This window comes from Cyanistes caeruleus, chromosome 20 (assembly GCF_971803275.1).
Source record: "Cyanistes caeruleus chromosome 20, bCyaCae1.hap1.1, whole genome shotgun sequence".
Taxonomy (NCBI): Eukaryota; Metazoa; Chordata; class Aves; order Passeriformes; family Paridae; genus Cyanistes; species Cyanistes caeruleus.
Window position 1 is genome coordinate 9277796 of NC_141720.1, and position 21650 is coordinate 9299445.

The 21650-nt window shown below is 43.2% G+C and overlaps 1 protein-coding gene across 11 annotated transcripts in view; it reads left to right on the forward strand.

Moving 5' to 3' along the window:
• LHX2 (LIM homeobox 2) overlaps positions 1-19290 on the forward strand; it is a 56397-nt gene extending 37107 nt beyond the window's left edge. For 7 of the 11 annotated variants that reach the window (XM_086858455.1, XM_086858457.1, XM_086858456.1 and 4 more), the window contains 2 exons: positions 4083-4288; positions 10914-14080. In XM_086858455.1, the coding sequence (XP_086714581.1) occupies positions 4083-4288; positions 10914-11201 (494 nt within the window). In that variant the 3' untranslated portion in view covers positions 11202-14080. Of the gene's footprint in view, positions 1-4082; positions 4289-5056; positions 5248-10913; positions 14081-14846; positions 14942-16260 lie in introns of those variants that run through there. The other 4 variants (XR_015278235.1, XR_015278236.1, XR_015278234.1 and 1 more) reach the window with 3 other exon arrangements.
• The last annotated feature ends 2360 nt before the right edge of the window (positions 19291-21650 follow it).

Here is a 21650-nt window from a genome sequence, read left to right on the forward strand (position 1 = left end):
CTCCAGGCAGCAGGAGGTTAAAACACCCCCTTGACTCCGATTACAGGAGGAAAGGGGTGTAAGTTCCTGAGCCACTATCGAGAGATAATGCACACACAACGTGTCTCTTGTTTCCTCACTCCTTCAGAATCAGGATTAGTTTTCTTTCTTTTGGCATAATCTAACATGTCAAGCACAAGCTACTAAGAGCAAAATTTCCCCCAAAGGAAATTTCTCTTTCTCATCTTCATGTGCTATATCCTTAGCAACCTACTAACAACTAAGCACACACTTTGCCCCGAATCCCAAGCCGTGGGGGGCTCTGGTAATCTGAGGGTGAAGCAATGTTCCCAAGTTCTCCTCTAACAGACTTTGTTACAAAAGCACCGGCTCAGCCTGCTTTACGCTCTTGTTGCTGGGTTTAGGGGGTGTTATGCATTAATCTGCAAAGGGTATTTTGGCTACCAATATCATAATATTTTCCTCTTAATCTGTAGGGATGAAGTGATGCTGCTCATGGACATCACCATCCTGTGACCAGGTGGCTCACATGGGGCTGAGGGTGCGTGTGCTCCCACTGCTGCACCGTGGAGGGTGTGGGGTCTGGGGAAAGGCACGGGGCATTAGAAATGTTCTAGGGTCAAAAAAGACACTTGGCGCTGCTTCAGAATTTGTTTTATCAAAAAATAGAAGTGAAACACTCATTAATTTAAGGCTCCTCTATTCGACTGGAATTCTACCAATAGTATTTCTGAAATCCCAGCAGGAGCCTGAGATACTGCAACGGAATGGAAATGTTACATATGGATAGTTCAGCAATTCCTTTGGGAGATACACAGGACACCACAAAAGAACAGGGAAGACAGTGCCTGAAAAACAGAGGGTTGCGTGAGGAGCATGTACAGTGTTAGTTTTACACCCTGATGCCTTTTGCAGAAACTCCTCAGCTCTTAAAATCTCCACTTACACCCTTGGCCTGTTCTGAGTGTCTGTGCCTGCAACACCCATGGACATTGCAGATTCTGTGAGAGATGCAGATAGTATTAGACTGAATAAAACAGCCTGTTGAGGATGGTGCCAGGCACCACAACCAAATAGAAGAGGGGAATTGGCACCAGCTAGGGCTATTTATGTCATATTGGGTGATGCCTGAGAGTAGCCAAACCACTTGCACCCGACAGCGAACGGCACACGCCCTCATGCACTTTCAAAATCTGTTCTGCAACTTCCAGCGTAGACAAGGACATTTTGCCACTCTCAAATGGTACATGTTTACTGTAATTTTAATATTATTTTTACTTAATAGATAATGAGGTAAAATTATGAGAAATTCCAAGAGTAACTTGTTCCTTTTCCTATCAGGGCTTGATGAAAAGCTGACACCCTCATTCCCTTCTGGGAGGGTTTAGAATCCTCGGACTCTGGATGTATCTCATTCTCTACGGGACACGTTAAAACCCAGCTCTGCAGCCCTAGGCTTTGTTTTGTTGCATATTAACAGGAACCAGACCTCAGTCCTGCAAACAGATATTCTGATGCATTTCCTCCTATGTCTGTCTTGTTATTTCTTGGAGGGTTCAAAAGCCTCTAAGGTGACGCACAAAGGTCTTTTCCATTACTAATATCTAAAATTCTTTGGGTACGTTTTAAAAACAAGTATGACTTGATTTTACATATACGTAACAGAATTTTCTTTGAGCATTATTATATTATTTATCCCAGTGCTCTTTATCTCAGGAATTGTGGCTATGAAGGAGACTGGAGCACATGCGATGACTCCAGATGGGCAACCAGGTCTCAGATCTTAAACCCAAAAAGATTTGGCCACATCCCAAACAGCTCCATTACTACTCCATTGTTACTCTCTCTCTTCAACTACCTTACACCTTTTAAATTCAGGTGCTTGCAGTTTTCCATGCTGCAGGAAAACAAACAGAAATGCTTCTTACGGCCAAAATTTGGCACAAGATCCGGAGGTCTGGAAAGGATTTATACAAATATATGCACATGCACGCACACACGCACACAGACACATTTCTGTATACAGTACCATTTTTTAGGTGCTTTTTAAATTACAGGAGTAAAGAAACACACAGAAAAGTTTGAGGCTTTGGACACTTTGGGCATATTTGTTAAACAAACATGCTTTTTGGGCTTAGAGCTGAATTTTTGCAGGCCTTGCTCTGTTTTGTGCCACAGCTTTTTATCAGGTTTTGAAAAGCTGAGGGTTGTAAAGCAGCTACTGTAGCTGCTGCAAACCTGCTTAGGGAACATGTATGCATCTTTACTTGGGAGTCCCAGCATCTTATGTGTGTTTTTTAAATCTCTTTTTAATACATGCCTGTCAGAATGTGTGTTTTCACTAGGGCTGAGACCCATTGATGGACAGCGTGAATTCAAGTAACAGTATAAAGATAGGTACATGTTCTCACTTATAATTAAACTGCAATAGTGGACAACTGAAAACAAGCCTGTTCATGTGTTTAAGAAACTTACCAACAATTCACATTTTAAAAGAATTTTTTGGTCAATTTTCACATGCCGTGTAGAACAGATATAGTGATTTTTCATTACTTTTAGCATAAAACTTTTAGGAAATTAAGAGGAACTTGTAGATATTTGGACAGGAAAAGCTAATTAACAACAGTTTGTCAGAGCTAATATTCAGTTATATTCCTAGTTTTTACTGGATATAAGCTCAGCCTTTAGTGTTATTTTAAGAGGGTTTCTATGGTTTAATGTATGCACAAATAAATGAAAAACTACTTTTGGTCTACAAGATTATTTTGCTTGGCATTCAACATTTAATACTAATTGATCATTTTTACAGTGTTTGTTTCTCACAGACCTTCTTCCTGAGCTTGATTTCTGCAAGTGTATCAACCAGTGTCATTCCTTGATTTCAAAAGGATATGGCAGAAGTTATCATTCAAACTAGTATTTGCAAATGCTTTTTTTTAAATGGAAATATAAACATATAAATAATTAAAAAGGTTTTTCATTTGGCATGCCAGTGAATATGTTGTATTAACAGCTTTATTTCTTTAGCTAGTCAGATTATAGTCATAATTTGCTGTCTGGTAGCCACAAACTTTATTTCTTTTATAGTGTTTCATTTAATGGTCTCCCTTGCACTCTACAGGGTTTAGTTTGAGGGAGGAAATAATTATGATTTTAACTAGTCTGTTCCATTGAGATTTAAGTGGGGTGTATTGTGCAGCTCTCTTTGTGTGTTACAGTGCAATTTATGGCGATACCAAGTACAGTAAAACGCTTTACGGAGTTGAGGACAGCTACTGTCCTCCCACAGAAAGTGGAAGAAAAGTTGTGTGGAGGTGGAGCAGAGGAAAAAGGAAACAGAGCTGACATTTTAAAGGCCACAGAGGGGGAGGCCAGGGTCCTTGCAGGCTGGTTGTTGTAAGGGAATGGCTGGAAGGTGCAGAAATATGATCCAGCTGTGCCCAGGTGGGCAAGAGGCCAACGGCCCCTGGGCTGTGCTCGGCCCAGTGCTGGCACTGCTGGGGCAGCTCTGGGCCACTCATGGCAGCAGCGACACTGAGGGGCTGGAGTGTGTCCAGGGAAGGAGTGGGGCTGGGGAAGGCGCTGGAGCAGCTGAGGGAGCTGGGAAAGGGGCTCAGCCTGGAGAAAAGGAGGCTCAGGGGGGCCCTTTTGGCTCTGCACAACTCCCTGACAGGAGGGGACAGCCAGGGCGGTCAGGCTCTGCTGCCAGGGAACAGGGACAGGACAAGGGGAAACAACCTCAGGCTGGGCCAGGGGAGGCTCATATTGGATATTAGGAAACTTCCCCAAAAGCAGAGGTGAAGCCCCTATCCTTGGAGGGACTTCAGAGCCATGTGGATGTGGCACTTGGGGACACGGGTTAGTGGTGGCCTTGGCAGCGCTAATGGTAGGACACGATGACCTCAGAGGGCCTTTTCCAATCTAAACTGCTCTACAAATCCATGAAATAGAGCAAAGACAGGTAGGGCTTGTGCCAGTACATGCTGTGGTGTGTTATTTTAATTGCTGCACTCAGGAAAATTGCAAATAATATTGGTTGTAGAGCAAGAGATTTACAGGCCTCTTCCTCTTGTTGCCTTAAGCTTTAAGTTGCAATGAAAACGATGGTGACCACCTGGACAGAGACCAGCAATACCCCAGCAATCAAAAAACAAAGCGCATGAGGACGTCCTTCAAACACCACCAGCTGCGGACAATGAAGTCATACTTTGCTATTAACCACAATCCTGATGCCAAGGACTTGAAACAGCTGGCTCAGAAAACCGGCCTCACCAAAAGAGTTCTTCAGGTAAGAGCCGATTTTGCCTTGAAAAGTAATCAAAATACCAATTTTATATTTAAAAAGCCATGGATTTGCTGTTTTTTCAAGATATTCTTAACTATTTATACCTTCTCTGAGACTAAGTTAATTCCCAAAAAGTATGAGAAGAGCTATTTCTTTTCAGTTTCTCTAAAGCAGATTGCTTGGGTTCTAAATTTTATGAGAGTTGTGAAGGTTTGGGGCCCTGCTTGTTTTCCTGGAGTTCTTTAATTCTGATGCATGTTTTAGCTTCCAGGCTGCTGTAAAAAAAAAGTGACTTATTTTAGTTAGTGTGCTCACTGTAAATAGAGAGCTTTTAGTTTAGAGATTCAGAAAACATGTCAATGTTTACCTTTGTAAGAAATTAATCAACAGTTTGAACTCATTTTATCAGGACAAGGAGGAGGGCTTTTCATTCATAACTGAAGTGGATGTAAATGAAATTTTTCAAAAACTTTCACTCATAGTTTAGTAACTTAGAATGAAATGAAATTGCATTTTAAAAGTATTTTTTTCTTGCTCATGGGAACACACTCAATTTGAGCTATTATGGGAAGAAAAGGGAACAGTATTCGTTGGTTCAGCTGCATTTTAATTTATAGTTCTGACTCAAGAAGTCAATTTTAATGAGCACTTACCCAAATGCCTATATCTAGAGATAAACTTGGGCATATAGGAGTCATGGCATTCCAGGATTTATTGCTGAAAGTTTTAAATGGGTCTTAATTGTAGAAAAAGGATTTGTGACCTTCCTAGAGACAGGTAGGGCTGCGAGCCCCATCCTGGGAGGCATCGTGGACAGCTCACAAGTCACAGGCAAGTGGAGGGCAGGAGACAGCTACTGAGGAAAACTGAACTCACTGGAGGGATCCTGGAGCTTACAGAGCTAACACCTACCAGAAGAAGGAAAAAAAAGTTTTGTAGGCTTCCCAGTAAAATGACAAACCGTACGTAATGATTTCTTGGCTATGTTCTCATAGCTGGTTTGTTTTTCTGAGGCTGATTTGCTGTGGAGGAACAGATTCCTCTGACAGAGAGTGAACATCCCAGCACCTGATGTGGTGCTGGCCTTAAACCACACACATGGCTGAAATAATCTACTGCATTGGTCTATCCTTAGATTTACCCTTCTCCTCTATTTTACCCTCAGAACTTAGACGCTTTGGTAATACCAGGTCTGCCATTTACACCTGAATTACTTGAGAAACTGCACACCAGTGTCTAGGAAGTGTCTGTCTCTCAATCATCTTTCTGTTCTCTCTTGTCACTCCACACCAACTTTGACTTCCATCTCTCTTTTAACTGAATGGGTCTTCTCTTGCATCTTTTTCTAAGTTCCATTGTCTCTGTTTCTTCCTATTCAGAACATATTCCAGAGTGGACCCCACCCCATTACTCATCTGTTCCTCTTTCAGTTCCTTCATTGCTTCTTCATTTTGTCTTAAACATGTCACAGTTTGCAGTTTTAATATGCTTTCTGGTTCTTTTGTTTGTTGCAGAACTTCACAATTCCACCAGAGTTTTGTTATTGTTTTGGTATTTGGTGTTTCACTTCTTTTAATTTCAGAGTTAAAAGCTCTTTTATGTCCACGCTCCTTTAGCTGCAGTGGTGGAAGACAGTAGTTGGTGATGAGGATTGTTCCTTGAGGATGATGCTGTTGGAGGCAATTCCAGATGCTTTGTCTGGTATCACTTGAGTTTTCCCGCCTCTTATGAGCACTCTCTACTGATGGATGTTTTGTTTGAAAATTAATTTGGGCCATGAAAACACAAACTTGTATTTCGTATATTTTAGAACCTTTCTGCCCAGTTGTTTTATCTCTACCTGTGAGTGACAATTAAGTTCACATATATGAGTTTTAGGATTGCTCTTTGCTGGGAAAACTCATCATGATGTTGGTTACTGGGGCAGTATCACTTTTTAATTCCTTGGAGCCAGAAAGACTGGCATTCCATGTGTGTCACTTACTGAGCACAAAGTGATTCACTGACACTGTGGGTGGAAACAGGCATCACCAGCAGCAGCCTGTCCCACGCTGCAGAGGTGTTTGCACTTGCAGGTGTATGTGCACACTTGCCAGGAGCCAGAACTCTGCCACTCTCCCTAAGAGGTGTTTGTGAGCTCTGGGGTTTTCTGTGTGTTCACATCTCCATTCAGCTGGTGAAGGATCCAGGCTCTGTGGGCACATTTCATTGAATTTATTTTAAGGGGAATGCAGGGCAGCAGATCAGGGATCAGGAGAAAGGTGTACTTTCTAAGCACACAGAGCAGAGCTCCTGGTGGTCTAGGGAACAGCTGTAGTGCCTTTGCTGTAAAGACAGCCCTACATGACATGTAATGAGGGGACTTGGTAGATGAAGAGAGGATTTGAGGATTTTCTAAATGCTTTATGATACTGGAATTGGAAGCCCTGACTGATGTCTTTGCTTTATATACAATTTGTCAGCAGCTGCATGTGTGCAGTGGTGGGATGGCCTGGAAATGTAACACTCTGCTTCTCAGAATGCATTTCCTTCAACACCTTTGTAATGCACACTGTTCTCCCGAGGCAGCCACATTAGAACTTATACGCATAGCAAACTTATTTATATTTTATATATTTAACACCTATTTTTATTTTGTTTCCTTCAAATTTAACTTTACATTTGCAATTTAATTCATATATCTCTTGTACTACAGCTGGGGAACACAAACCCTTTATTGTAAGCTATCATTTGTAATTAATGGCCCCAGCTAATTGTGGGCTAACTAACCTAATGGGCGTAAATGCTGCTCTTTGAGGAACTGATCTTTCTTTCTGTGAGTTTAGAAAAGGAAGGTGAAAGTAGATACCCCTGAGGAGGTGTGGTGTGTTAGCTATAGGTATATACCTCTTCTCTCTCCAGGGGTCTAGAATAAGATTATCCACAGCTTAAACATTTTAGGAACATAAAGCATCATTTTTCAGTGTGTTTCTTGGACATCACTTATTTTTTCTTGAATCAGGCCCCAGTAAAGTTGCTACCAAAACCCTACAGGGATCACTGTATGCATTTGGACTTTCCTGATCCAGTTTCCAGTAGTCAACAAGCCTACAATATTTCCATCCCACGGGGGGACCTGTGCTGCCCTTTGGTGAAGGTTTGCTTTAGGCTGCAGGCTCTTCCTGAGCCCCCATTCATTAAACATCTCTTTGACTGTACAGTTACTAATTACAGCAGAGTCATCACAATGTGTGTGCAATGAATGAACACAGTCTGCTTTGTGGTATTACATTGCCTATATTTTGTTTCTCCACTTACTGGTTAGTGAAATTCAGAGAACCTAAATGTCTCCAGGTAGCTGTGTGAATCAGCAAAATTGGGTTTAAATTTTTGTTTTTAGAAGAAGCTGTTCACACAGCTAATATGTAACAGATGCAGCAATGGAGGTGTTACAAACCAGGAAATAAAGTTATCTAAGGTGACGATCCCATTAACTTCAGTATCTAAATTCCTCACAACTCTTAATGTGTTTATTTTCAATACCCCCCTATCATATGGAAATGTTATTTTATTCCTATTTGACTTGGTGGAGACAAAGAATTTGCTCCACAGATCACTGAAGAGGGAGTGCAATATTTTCACCTCAGTAAATATTATTCTGCCTAACTGCTGAGTGCCCAGCTCCACGCATGCAGCCCCGCTCTCCGGAGTGTGGGAGCAGCAGTGCTGGGTCTCACAGCTGCTTCTTATTTTTCACTGGGAGTTTTGGTCTGCATTTTCCCCTTTGATTTGAAATAGCTCAGCCTTGTACTGATACAGTTGGACAGAAACCCACTAAATACTTCCCAGTGATTTTGTTTATTGCTCAGTCCTGAAGGAATTGTGTAATTGATGTGAGCAAAGTCCTTCTGGAAGGATTCTTTCAGTTCCGTGTGTCTGGGTGCTTATTTCTGCCATGCCCTTCCAGGTGCACGGCCTGAGCTGCCCACGGGAGCGGCAGGGCAGCCCCAGCTCCAGCCCTGCACGCCACTGTCCCTGCTGGGATAATGGGAACAGCCCCCAGGGAACAGCACTACTCCTCTCTCACCACTTTCTAACACAAACACCTTGCTGAAGATGTCAGATCTAAATGCCAGAATGTCACTATGGTGGAAAGAATGTTATCCCTTCTATCATAAGACAAGCTGTTTTCAGAAGGCGAATAATTAGATGTATTTTCAGCAATAATATAAATATTTATTATTATACAATTTTAAAGAGCCTTGTAACCATTAACTGATTAACCTTGACCTTAATATTCCAATAAGGAAGGAAGGAAAGAAGTCATATAATCTCTATTTTCAGATAATACTTGCAGGATTATATGATATTTTCAATGTCTAACATGAATTACCACTAATAAAGAGACAATGAACCATGTTACATGTTCAGCTCCTGAAAGCACTGTGGGTAGTCATTGGTAAGGGCAGCTGTGCTCAGGTTTTTGTATTGGTGGAAGATGAAGGGAAAGCCATAAACACCAGGAATCTTGCTCACTTTACATATTACATGTTTCCAAAAAATACCGTGGAGCCTCTTGCCCTGGTAAGGTTAGGAGCAGTTGGACATTCAGGAACAGTGTTGTGTTTCTCATATTTGGGACTACTGAATATAAAAATATAGATATTTTAATGAACATAAATGTGAAATTGTGCAGAAGTAGGTGTATCTGCAGCTGGCCAACTGGTTTGTCTGTTCTGTTTTAATTATGCCATGGCTACATGAACACAGATAGTGACAGCAGCCAGCTCCAAACTCCATTTCATGGCTTTTATCCTTCATACAGCTGCCAGAAGATATTTTAAGGAAACCAAACCACTAAATTATTTTATGGAACAAATAGAAATGATCTCTACCTGAAAGATAAAAAAATCCTATAAAAGTTCCAATTGCTGTTTTTGCTGTTCCTGAGCAGTTGGCGCTTGAGCCTTTGTGGTTTAAATGAGCAGAACAAAGTGATTGGCTTCACTCCCAGCCCCTGCACACAAGGGGCTCTGAGCAGTCCCACCAGAGGACACCGCTTGGGAACATGTCAGCAAAAACATCACTTTGGGCTTTGCCCCTTTTTGACCACATTGCTGGTCTGTAGTGGGGTCACTGACATACTGGGCTCTTATAAAATCATGGGAATATTTTTACCTGTGCTGGTTTAAGAGAACTTTTGTATATGAAACCGATAAATAGCCTTTAAATGAAGTATTTTAACAAAATGAAATCCAGTATAAACTGGTTTAAAATTCGGAGCTTTCAGAAGGAAGGACCTGTAGGGATGTGATTTTATGCATGGCTCTGGAATTTGTGCTTGAGGATTATTTCCTTGTGGCGTTCCCTGGAGAGAGTGTGAGAGACAGGGCGTGCACATTAAAGACCTTTGGCTGGGGCAGAAAGCTTTCCAGGGAAGGAAGAGTGTTCAACAGGGGGAATGTGCAGCTGGAGCATCCCTAGATGTGAAGGAGGGTGGAGAGGGGTGAAGCAGCCAAGGTAGGTCCATCAGCGGGGACTGCAGTGGGAGCCCCCTCAGCTCTGCCCGCGTTCCTGCGACCGACCCTCCCTCCCTCCCTCCCTCCCTCCCTCCCTCCCTCCCTCCCTCCCTCCCTCCCTCCCTCCCTCCCTCCCTCCCTCCCTCCCTCCCTCCCTCCCTCCCTCCCTCCCTCCCTCCCTCCCTCCCTCCCTCCCTCCCTCCCTCCCTCCCTCCCTCCCTCCCTCCCTCCCTCCCTCCCTCCCTCCCTCCCTCCCTCCCTCCCTCCCTCCCTCCCTCCCTCCCTATCCCGCACAGGGCCAGGCAGCTCCAGAGCCAAGAGCAGAACCTCTACATGGGCTGCTGTGTCCTCAGGAGTCCCACACACTCACCTTCCCTGTCCCTCACTCGGAGAAGCAAAGAATGCAAGAAGTAGAAACCTTGGGAAAAAATTCTGTGTGGATGCTATTCCTACTGAAATCACAGTTTCTGATGTAAAGTAGGTCTTTAATACCTTTCCAAACCCTTTTCCCAGTATTATTCCAGTACTGAAAACATTTGATAAAGAAAATCAGGAATAGATGAAGCAAGCTGAAGCATTTGAGAAAGAATAAGAGAAGAGCAAGAAAGATGGGCAGTCCCTTTCAAAGAGGGGACCGCTGCAGGCACTGGCATGTGAGGGAGCTCCAGGGGGAGCAGGAGCCCGTGGGAGGGCAGGGTGCCCTGGGCTGTGCCAGGAGAGCTTTGGTGGGAGAGAGACGTGAGGTGGGGGGAAACTCCTGATTTTGTGCTCATCAGGTGCATGGTGGTGTTTGCCACACCCAGAACAATGCTGCTGGGATCGAGGGCTGTTGAGGATTCTGCACGCTGCCAAATTTCCAAGCATCATTTCACATCCCCTGTGCAGCCAGACTGCCAGCCTCCATCCCTAGCCCGCTCCTGGCCTGGGCAGGCTGTTCGCAGGGATCGAAGGAGAGGGAAGAAGGAACATTTTGCAGGCAGAGGCTGCTTCTCATGGCTAGGACTATTTCCTAATGTTACCAATAAAAACATCTTTCCCAATTCCAGCATTGATGAATTTGTGAATATGCTTTTGCATTTTTAAACACTGCAGGTCTTTAAATGCTACCCTGTTATATTAAACTATTTCAGGTTTGGTTTCAAAATGCTCGAGCCAAATTCAGACGGAACCTCTTACGTCAAGAAAACACAGGGGTGGATAAGACTTCAGACTCAACACTCCAAGCAGGGACCCCTTCAGGTCCTGCCTCAGAAATATCCAATGCCTCCATGAGTCCATCCAGCACTCCCACTACTTTAACAGACTTGACTAATCCCACTATGCCAACTGTGACGTCGGTCTTGACATCAGTGCCCGGAAGTCTTGAGGTTCATGAATCTCGAAGTCCTTCACAGACAACACTTACAAATCTTTTCTGATGACTCTTTCTTAATAATTTCTTTAAAAAAGAAATTATTCTTAGCTGAAATTCCAAGTGTATTTTAATAGAGGCTTTGAGCAACTGACTAACCACAATTAGGATCTCTCCTAAAAAAACAGAAGGAAATGTAGTGTTCTGGTATTACGGAGTATGGACTGAAGAATAACTTGGAAGATCTATTGCAACACAACATTTGTGTAACTGTACAGTTTTGTGGACTGAGCAAGGGAAACAGCAATTAATTTAAGTTGGCTAAAGCTTCTGTATTTTCAAAGACTGCCATGTGCCTTATATACTGTTTTATCTACATTCTTTGGATTCCACGTCCACTTCTCTCTTTTTCTCTCTGTATATTTATGACCAGGGCAAAAATGTTAAAGAGTTTGTTACTTTGAATAGTCCTAAGCCTTTCATTGGTTGCTTTGTTGTTTTAGAATTTTAAGGTCGAAGTCTGTTCGAATACCAGAATTTGTAAAATCTAACCAGTAATAAAACCACTTATGGAAACTACTTGGTAATGGCTGCAGTTACATTTAACATTAGTGTCACAATCAAGGTAGGCTGACTGGATCTAAAAGGGTTAGAAAAATGCACTTCCAACACAGTGTCTGCCTAGGAAAAACCCTAAATATGATGTACACATTCCTCTGGTTCCCAAAGCATATATGGGTGAGAAATCCAGCTTGTACAACAGTCTAGGTATCTTCATTGTAGAGAAATAATGTTAGTTGCAGGTAGAAGTTATCAGATAATTTTAAAACTCAAATAGAAGAACTACATTTCATTTTGCTGCGTGACGGAAACCTGACTTTGGTCAGAATCTTGCTTTTGTGCAAGGTGTGGCTTGTCCCATGTCCTGGAGGAGGCCAGTGGGGCTCCCACAGTTGGGTGGCCACAGCTGGTCCATCACAGAGGTGGACACTGCAAAAGGTTTGCCCTAGGAAAAAGGCAGAAGTATTTCAGGCTATTTCACAACGCTGGTGGGCAAAGTTAAGGCAAAATTATGTTTTATAAATTTAAAGTCTTAAATTTTTTGTAATGCTTTGAAGGAATAAAAAGCCAAGGAAGAATATATTATTGACACTGAAAGTGGTTATTCCTTTAATGATTATGGACCTTTCAATACAATAGAATTCCTTCTCCCCAAAAATCTCTGCAGAATATAACTCATATTTTGAGGTCTTTTCCTATTGTTTTTGAAGTTGCTTTTCTGTAATAAAAGAAATACCTCAGTAAAGTTTAAATATGTATAAGAATGAGTCTATACTATGCTGTTTGCCCAGTAGGTTTAGAGTTTGGAGTGCTACATAAGATGCAGATGGTTGCTTCTTTTCAAACCTGTTCCAATCAGTTCTTTCAGTCAGATGTTGGGTTGTACTGGCCAGCTCTATAAAATTAATCCCTCATTCCCATTGGATCAGAATTACTAAAAGATTATTCCAAATAAACAGCAAGATAGATGCCAAGATTTGTGTTCTCTGCCCTTCTCAGGGCATTGAAGATGATTCTGTAGGTTGGACTCTTTCCTAACAGTGTTTTGGTTTTACAAGTGCTGCATTTATTCAGCTTTCTGAGCTGCAAATTCACTGTTCTTGTGCAAGCCAAATTCCTATCGAGATCAGGGAGAGATTTCAGAGCATGAGGACTATGGGATAGAAAAGCTGACATAATTAGGTCATTTATTAACCATTTTTACACTTCAGCTTAAAAAACCCCACAGGTGAGCTACGGGTAAAGCAAGACAGTCCTCCAAGATGGGAGCTAGGTGAGATCTGTGAGAGGGATTGGGGTCTGGTCACCGAACCCAGGGGTGGCAGAGTCCATTGAGTTTATGCACAGTGATGAGACATTAAAAAAGATCATTTGTGTTGAATTTATAAATGTTACAGGTTTATCCAGGACATTTTTCCTCGTAATCCAAATGTCTGATAAGGATGTTGTGCTGGTTGGTGGACTGTAACAGATACATATCTGCCTTTCAAAGCTGTTTTGACACTAAGATTCTGCTGTTTGTAACATTTTGTTCATTGTCTGTCACTTTGGAGATTTTATTATTTTTTTTTACATGCTAAGCTGGATCTTTTCTTGACTTAAAAGGCAATTCTAGTCCACTGTTAAATGGTTACAGCCCATAATTAAAACCCTGTGTATTAACCTGTGATCAGTTTAAAGATTCTGAATCCTGAAATCTGAAGTGTTACGGCAAATGTAGCGGAGAACAATTCCAATGGTTCTTTAAAATTGTACTGCTATTATTTGTGATCTTGTATCTTAACTACCTGAATCCATGTGGATGGAAATACCTTTCAAATCAATTCTCAATATTGCCTTTTCAAACACCTGACCTTCATGAAGGGGAATACTCTCATGTTAAACTTATCTGAAACCTATACGAGACAATTAGAGAAATTGTCTGGTTTAATCAAATCAGGGATTTTGCATATAAATAAGAGACAATATTCTATGTAGGGTCTTTATGTAGGTGCATTAGGATTCACTCTGGCTCCAATGACCTATGTTGTCCCCATGACTGTTTCAATCCTGTGGTATTGTTTGGTTGTTTAGAGCTTGTTGGTTTTGAATGCTGTACATTTTTTTACTACTGCAATCCTGATGTTTCTTCACATTCTTGTACAGTTCCACATTTGATGTATTAGTCTGAAATTCTGTTAAAAACATGAACAAAAATGGAAATGATATTTCTTTGGAAGTGTATTTTTACTGTATATCTAAGTTGAACTAGTTGAACATACTTCTTTACATTTTGCATGATAGGTGTGTAGTTCATTTTTTAAATATGAAAGAGACTTAATAGTAACTTAGAACAAGAATATAATGAAACTATACAAATATGGAAATACATACAATGATTTGCTACTTTTTGACTCAAGAAGCTTTTTGAAATACATTTTACCTAGTTTATTTAAGATAATGCAGATATTCTGTCTCTGAGTTCATACATAATACAGAATGTAAGAGGGGATTACATACTAGAAAAACTTTCAGGTCACCTTGGTATTTACCAGCACACTGGATTATTCTTGTCAGACAGAGAAAGGACAATGAATTTTAAGAATGCTGAATATATTTTGATCTACAGCAGAGAGGGGTGAGATTGCTGCAAGTGATATGTAATCACAGCTTAAAATGTATTGACTCTATTAATGACTACATTTCATAAAACTTATTTTTTATTCAAATTACCTAAATTTGGGAGCACTGAGGATCATTATACTAATGAAGAAGCTGAATGTGTGCCCTGGAAGCTAAAGTCAATTTATCAAATATACTATGGATGCAGAAGGGGCCTCACAGATATTTTGGTTTTCAGACTATTTTTTCCTCCTGGCTGTTTAAAAACCCCACGTAATTAGGCTGCTTTACTATAAGTGTTTGTTATTTTTTGTCTGTTGGAAGGAAGCTTAGGCACCTGTAAGAACAATCTTCATCTAAAGGAAAAGGAGAAAAAGACACAAAACAAGAATCAGGTTTTGTACTTAGGTGTGATGATGGCAATGACGCCCAGGTGATGGAAAAGTTGTGTGTGTACAAGTTTGTGGTCTTCAGGGACTCAATAATGCTTGGAAAAAGGGCTTTTAATTGAAAGTAGGTGATTTATGATTTCTTTTGTTTCTCAACTCAGCAATCCAGGCTAATTACATCACTCTGTCACTGCTTTTTGAAACACAATTCGACGTAAATTACCATTAGGAAGGGCCATAACATCAGTGTGAAGAGGTAAGCCCAGAGTTTGGGAGGACTTTTTTCTGCTTTTCTCTGCTTCCCATGTCTTTAACCCTGGTTCTTCTCCAGGCTGTGCCACAGGCTGCAGGCAGCAGCTGAGCTGGTGTCCCCTGCACCCTCCACACTGCCACAGGCCAGCCCTTCGTGCCTCCCATGGTGGCACCATCACCCTCCTCACCCCAACACTCGGGTGCAGCTTCTCCTGCTCCCACGGGGACTCACCCTTCTGAGCAAGGAGGATTTGTACCATCCCTGCTAGCAACTGATCTGTGCCCAGCTGAGAGAAGTCTGTAGATGGAGTGGTCTGTGCCTTTCTGAGGTCACCTTTTGCATGGGCTGCAGGTGAAACACCGCCGCACACAGCGGGGAGCACACGCCGAACAAATCCCTGCCAGCAGCAGAGCTGCCCAGAGACAGAGCCCAGCCCCAAAACTATTTCCACAGAAGCAGCAAATACTGACAGGCCTAATAGATAGAAATTTATATTACTGCCATTTTTGCTGCAATTGTGCTCTCCCCACAACCTTTCAGACTCATTAAAGAAGTGCTCCATACCACCATTCCACCCGGGAAAATCAGAGCTGAGCTGGACCAGGGCCGTGAGTGGCATTCATCAATTTGACAATTCCTTTTCTCAAGGACTGGATGAAAAGATTCACTGGGCATTTAATGGATTTCTGCTCAGATTAGTAAGATGTTAGTGGCTCTTTCTGGCCTAATAACTGGATTTTTGTAGCAACTAAAGCCAGTAAATATTTTTGGGGTTTTAATTTGAGCAAAACATAGTACTTAAAACACGCAACCTGCTGTCAGTAAATTTAGACCTTGCAATATCATTTATTGTGCTAACGTATAACACTGTGCAAATTATTATTTCTGGAGAAAACCACTCCTGTGCAAGTTCTTCTTTGCCCTGTATAAGGCATGGCTCTGCACATATATTTACACAGCTTGTTTACATGCCACTATATCAATTTATTACATTGTGAAATTCAGCACTTAACAGGAAGTTACACTTTTGCAACAACATCTAAAAAAAAAGGAAATAATTAAGCTTTTAGTTAAAGAAAGAAATCTGCTTTTTCTCCTGCATATTTTAGCCTGGTAGCCATGGGACTGAAAAAAGGCAACCAAAACAAGAGGGACACAAATATTTGGAAAGCCTGACTTCCCTCTGTGGTGACCTGCTTTAACTGATAAATCCCAGCAATGCCTCTCTCCAGTGCATCCAATCCCGGGGTGATTAGTGCTGGAGAGCCACAATGGACCTGCAGTGCTGCAAACACTGAAACAAACACTTATTTTTCTTGCAGTGACACAAAACTACCGAGGCCATTATCTGTCCATGGCACCGTAATTACTGTGAATATAACCTTCCTTGGTCACTACTCAAAACCAGCGAGAAGATCCTCAGGCTTTGGTAATTTAGTGTTCCTAGAAAAGGTTATTGATTTTCCATGGCCGTATTGGTCTGATACAGAGTATCAGTGATAAGGAGCTCTAATCCATGGATTATTTGTGTTGGCTGAAGCCTCTAGCAGACAGCCAGAAGGTGAATCCTTCCCTACACAGAGCTAAGCACCAAATTCTCTCAGTGGCTCTCCGGGCACAGATCTTAGCAGCTTTCCTTGATGACTGAAGGAAGGAACGAGTCCAGGAGACATATTCATGTTCTTATCAGAGTGCACAGGTTCCAGGTATTCTTTTGTAATTTCAACCTCCAGCCTACAGAAGTTGCATTTTCACCAACTATTTCTTTTGCCTTCCCGCATAATTTCCTTGTGTTTCGTCAGTCGTTTTTGTTGTCCTTCCTCTGGAAATGAAGACTAACAAAAGAGATACTCTGTAATATGGCTTTACAGGCTGTGATTGAGCAAGAAGCTGATGCCAAGTCTAGCCCAAGTCTGGGCAGAGATTCTGGGAATGTGGGGAAGAGCAATTTCTGAGAGGCTGGTCTGTCACCCATAGAGCAGAGGGTAAAGAGACATCACTGTTTGGACCAAGTATCCCAAGATATCTCATCTCTTGAACCCAGACCTTCTGAGAATTTGTTAATGGTCCTATGAAACATTTTGAGGCAGAAGAACACTTTATTTACCATTGCTTTTATGATTATCCCAGACAGGCAGTTTCAGCTCTTTCCCACTTTGTGCTGGAGCATGGGCTGCTTCTGTGCTCCTTTAACCCTGCTGACCATGGACTTGCCTTTGTTAGCTCACATGCACAGATCCCTTAGAAGTAGCTCAAAGGCTTTTGTATCCACCTTTGTTCCTGTATGATCTGACCGTTTCTGAGAAGCTGGCAGACAAATGTGAGCTGCCCATGGACTGGGGAGAGGTTTCATAGCCAGGAGCTTGTGCTTCTCTTTGAAAGGAGGCTCTTTCCCCCAGTGCTGGCTGCAGTGCTCACTTTCACCTGGCCAGGGCTTGTAGGAGAGCTCTTGGGATGGGCCCTGCCAGCTGTTGATGCATTTTGGAGCTGGTGCTATGCTTAAAAAAATCAGTCATGGGTGTTCCTACTGCCTTGTTCAGTCACCTCTTGTTAATGCAGATGCAGACTTTCTCCATTTCATCCCTGTTGGCACTGACTCCTCACCCAACACGCTGAATGACAGCAGAAGTTACACCACAGCCAGTGTCACTCATGCTACAGAAATAAGCTCAGCCACCCACACCCTGAGAGGCTTTTTAGTGTAACGAGGGCCATTTGTGGCCTTCATTTCTCTGGGTGTCTTTTCCAGTTCTGCCCCTATTGTGTGTATGGAATTCAGGAATCCATGTTAGATTAATCTAAAAGATGTACAATTCTATTTTCTGTTATTTTTTACTCTTCAGCTCCCTGAGTGCAGACAGTTCCTACTCATGTTTTGTGCCCATACTCTCTTTTTTTATCACTCTGTTTTATCCCAGAGGTTATAGATTGTGCACACCAACACTCACTGGCACTGACAGGATTCTCCTGAGTCCCTTCTGGCTATCCCAGCACAAAAGAGAAGTCTCAGAAAAGACACTGGCAGCTATTTGTAGAACTACTTTCTCCTCACAAAACAGCTCCAGCTCCTGGGGATCTGTGTTGGGAGCACAACGTGTGCTGCAGCCACTTACACACAGGTACCATCATTATCAGCTGCTTTGGAGCCGACCAAAAGCTGGGCTGCTTTTACAAGATCTGCATAAAAATATAATCCATTTTAATTCTAGAATTGTACTGAAGCTGATGCCAGGCATTAGAGGGAAGAATGTGTTTCTGGCAGGACTCCAGGTATTTCTGTTCTTTCTTTTTCTGCCTGTTGGCTGGAGCAGAGGCCAGGGCAGCACTCCTGCCTCCTGCTTCCACCACAGACGCTCTGTGGCCAGCACAGGGAGGCTGGCCAGAGGTTACTTACTGTTATTTTGAGAAAGTGCTTTGAAGTCCTTGAGTGAGCAGTGCCAAACTGAGGCAAAAGGCAAAGTGGAAGTCATTGCACTTCTGTGGAAGGCCATGAGAAAATGGCACTGCAGCAGATGAGTGTGACCATACGTGTGCACCTCCAGCCTCACCTCTGAGCCCTGACTGCTGCTGACCCAGCCCTGCTGACGACAGGAGGGCCTGGGTTACGTTACTTCGGAGAACAGAAACCAGAAACGGTTGCACCTCCCTTTAGAGATTTGCAAGATGTATGAGAAGGCACAAATCAATCCCACACGAGAGACTCAGAGGAATTCAGATTGGAAGGTACTGAAGGGGATCTCTGTTTTCCAGGAAGGAGGCACTAGATCATAAGTATGGTACCTGGAGATGAGAAAGCAGGGACCTGTCTGCAGGGCTGTGGGAAACTGAACACAGGCAGCACAGCCAGCCTGAGAGCATGAGCAGTCTGTCCTCTTCTTTCCCAAGACACAGGTAAAGTCCAAGAAGCTTTAGAACCAAAAGAAGGCAAAGACCCATTTCTGTACAAAACCCACGGAGCAGTGTTTGGGAAGAGCAGCAGGCCTGGAGGTCAGGAGTGCAGCATTCCTGGGATAAGGAGAAGTCTTTGTGTTAGAGGTGATGCTACCTCTGGCCTCCAGGAAGGTTTTTGGTTTGAGGAATGATTTCAGACTCCTGCTGCACAGGTCAGGGAGAAAACTGGCTCTGGTGTGTGTACCAATACCTGACTGTGCCACCCTCCCCTGGCTGCTCTGGGAGGGGAAGAGCTGCGGGAGTGTCAGAGGGCTGGGTGCTCTCCTCCACACTGCCAAGTGCTCTGTCAGAAATGTGAACGAGACAAACCCAGCTATTGCACATGCTGCCTTTGTACCCCAAACTGCTCTTTGCTGCTGTAAGCTGGCTCTCTTCATTAAATGTATTTACTTAGCAGCAGATCTGTTGTTACATATGAATAATTGACAAGGAAAATGTCACTTACTGCACGGGTGCCACACGATTCTGGCTGCTAAGTTTCCAACACTACTAAGCCTGGAACAAGAAGCCCTAAACCAAATTTCTCCTTTTACAGAGTTTGTAATTTTGGGTATGTTTCTTATCTCGGTGCATTACCAAACTGTTGAAAGTGACAAAACCAGATGTCATAAAATGCAGGGAAAATGCAGCTGGACTGAACCTCAAGTATTAAGAAAGCCAATTCCCTTGACAGACACTAATCTTATACCTTCAAACCCAGGAAAGATTCAGTTAAACTCACAATCGTTTTATAGTCTCTGTAGAACCATAGCAGCTTAGGGATCCTTTGTTATTCCTCCATAAAGAGGAAAGTTATAGTGAAAGTGCCCTTCTTAAGTTGGGTGTTTTTAAATACTAACGTTTATTGCTCTGCAGTTTCTCTTTATGTGTGCACAGAGAACAAAAACACACCTCGCTGCACAGGCCTATTTTTAGAAACAGTAAAGAGCCCTGTGTTAATAACTGGTTACTCTTTTGCCATTTGCATGGCTGATCACTGTTAATGATCCAGGTAACGGATTCATTAGGGAGGCTGCAAGGCCTGGGTTCTGCAGGATGGGATCGCCATGCTCGGGAATGCAGCGTGTGTGTACACAGAACTGTCACCTCTCTGGGAAAGCTCCTGTGGTGGGACACACACAAACTCTGCTGTGCCAAACCTGTCCGTCCCCACTGTTCCATTAATTCCCAGAAATGGGCTGATGGGGCCCAGCTGCAGCAATTTCTTTGGATTAATGCTAAATCTCCAGATTCCCCTGCTACTGAGCATAGTCTTTCCCAGAGCTCCTGCTTTGGCATTAGAGTCTACACAGAGGCACAGCACCATGAAGCAAGACTTCCTAACAGTTTCTAGGAACATTTAGGATATAGGAAGAACAAAAAGTAAATACCTAAGTAACACCTGCTTTATTCTCCTTACTGCTTTTGGACACAGGCCATGACTAAAAGCAGTAGTCTGCAGCACTTAATTGTGGGGGTTTATCAGGTGACCCTCTGATCAGTTCTGTAGAGTAGCCAGGCCACATTACCAGGCTGGCCCACAGCCCCAGGAATGGTGGGACCCCTGGCCAGGCAGGTGGAGCTGGCTGGGGAACCCCTGCATCATCTCACAACTACTCCATTGTACAAAATATCTCTTAAGAAAAGCAGCTGTGCTTGTGCTTTCCACAAGACCATCTCTGCTGTTTTAAGTGGGCGTGAATGAAAAATGAGTTTATGTGCTCTTGGCATGGCATCTGGATTGTCAAAGCATTGCATTGTCGACCCCGAGTAAAGGTCTGAATTATGACATGAAAGGATTACCAACAGATCAGTTGTGTTGTTGCAGAGCTCAGCCATACATCCGTGTGTAGGAAACACAATACTTCTCTCGCAAGCTGAGCCCTGTGCATCTCACAGGACATTAATGCAAAAGTGGGAAAAATCCAATCTTAATCTTCGAGAGAGTGAAACACTGATACAACATGTCATGCCCTGTCATCACCTGTTGCTAAGGGTTGAGATATTCCCAGTGTCAGAAGGAGACTGTGAATGAGGAGTGCATTTTGATGAGTGCTGAGGAGGGGAGATTCTCAGGAACTGTTGGAAATTCTGCTGTTTTATAGTGTATAAAATATACCTGACCCGAGGCAGTGGATCAGCAGGGGCAGCCTGAGGTGCACGCACTGAAAACATTTCCTTTTGAGCTACTGACACATTTAGCAGCTGCCAGTCAAGGAGGCGAGCTGATCCTCTCTTAAGCAGACCTCCTCACAACCTTTTGTTGCAAAGGCCTAAAACGTGGCTCCTTCTCCAGCGTTCCCTTGGCCCAGATCGAGCATCTCTTGGAGCTTCATATTCTCCTTACATTCCTCTTTTCATCTTTTGTGCGCTGCTGTCTCGCTTCCACCTGCCGCCTCCCCAGTGCCACCTGCTTGCCTCTCTGCCTTAGGCTCCTTTGTTCGCATCCCTCGTCCCTGCTCCCTGAGGAAGGCAGCTCCGGGGGTGCATTGTCCCAGGCTGCTCCTCCAGGGCTTTTCTTACTCGCTCCTTATTGCAGCCGCAGCCCGGCCTTGCGTCAGCGGCCCCCGGCCCCGCTGGGCTGCGCACACAAAGCTGGGAGTGGAGCATGGAGCCACAGCAGGCAGGGTGACAGCGCAGCAGGGCACACATACAGACATATACACAGACAGACAGACAGACACACATATATACACAGACAGACAGACACACACACACACACACATGGTGCACACACATATACACACACAGACAGACAGACACACACACACAGACACACAGT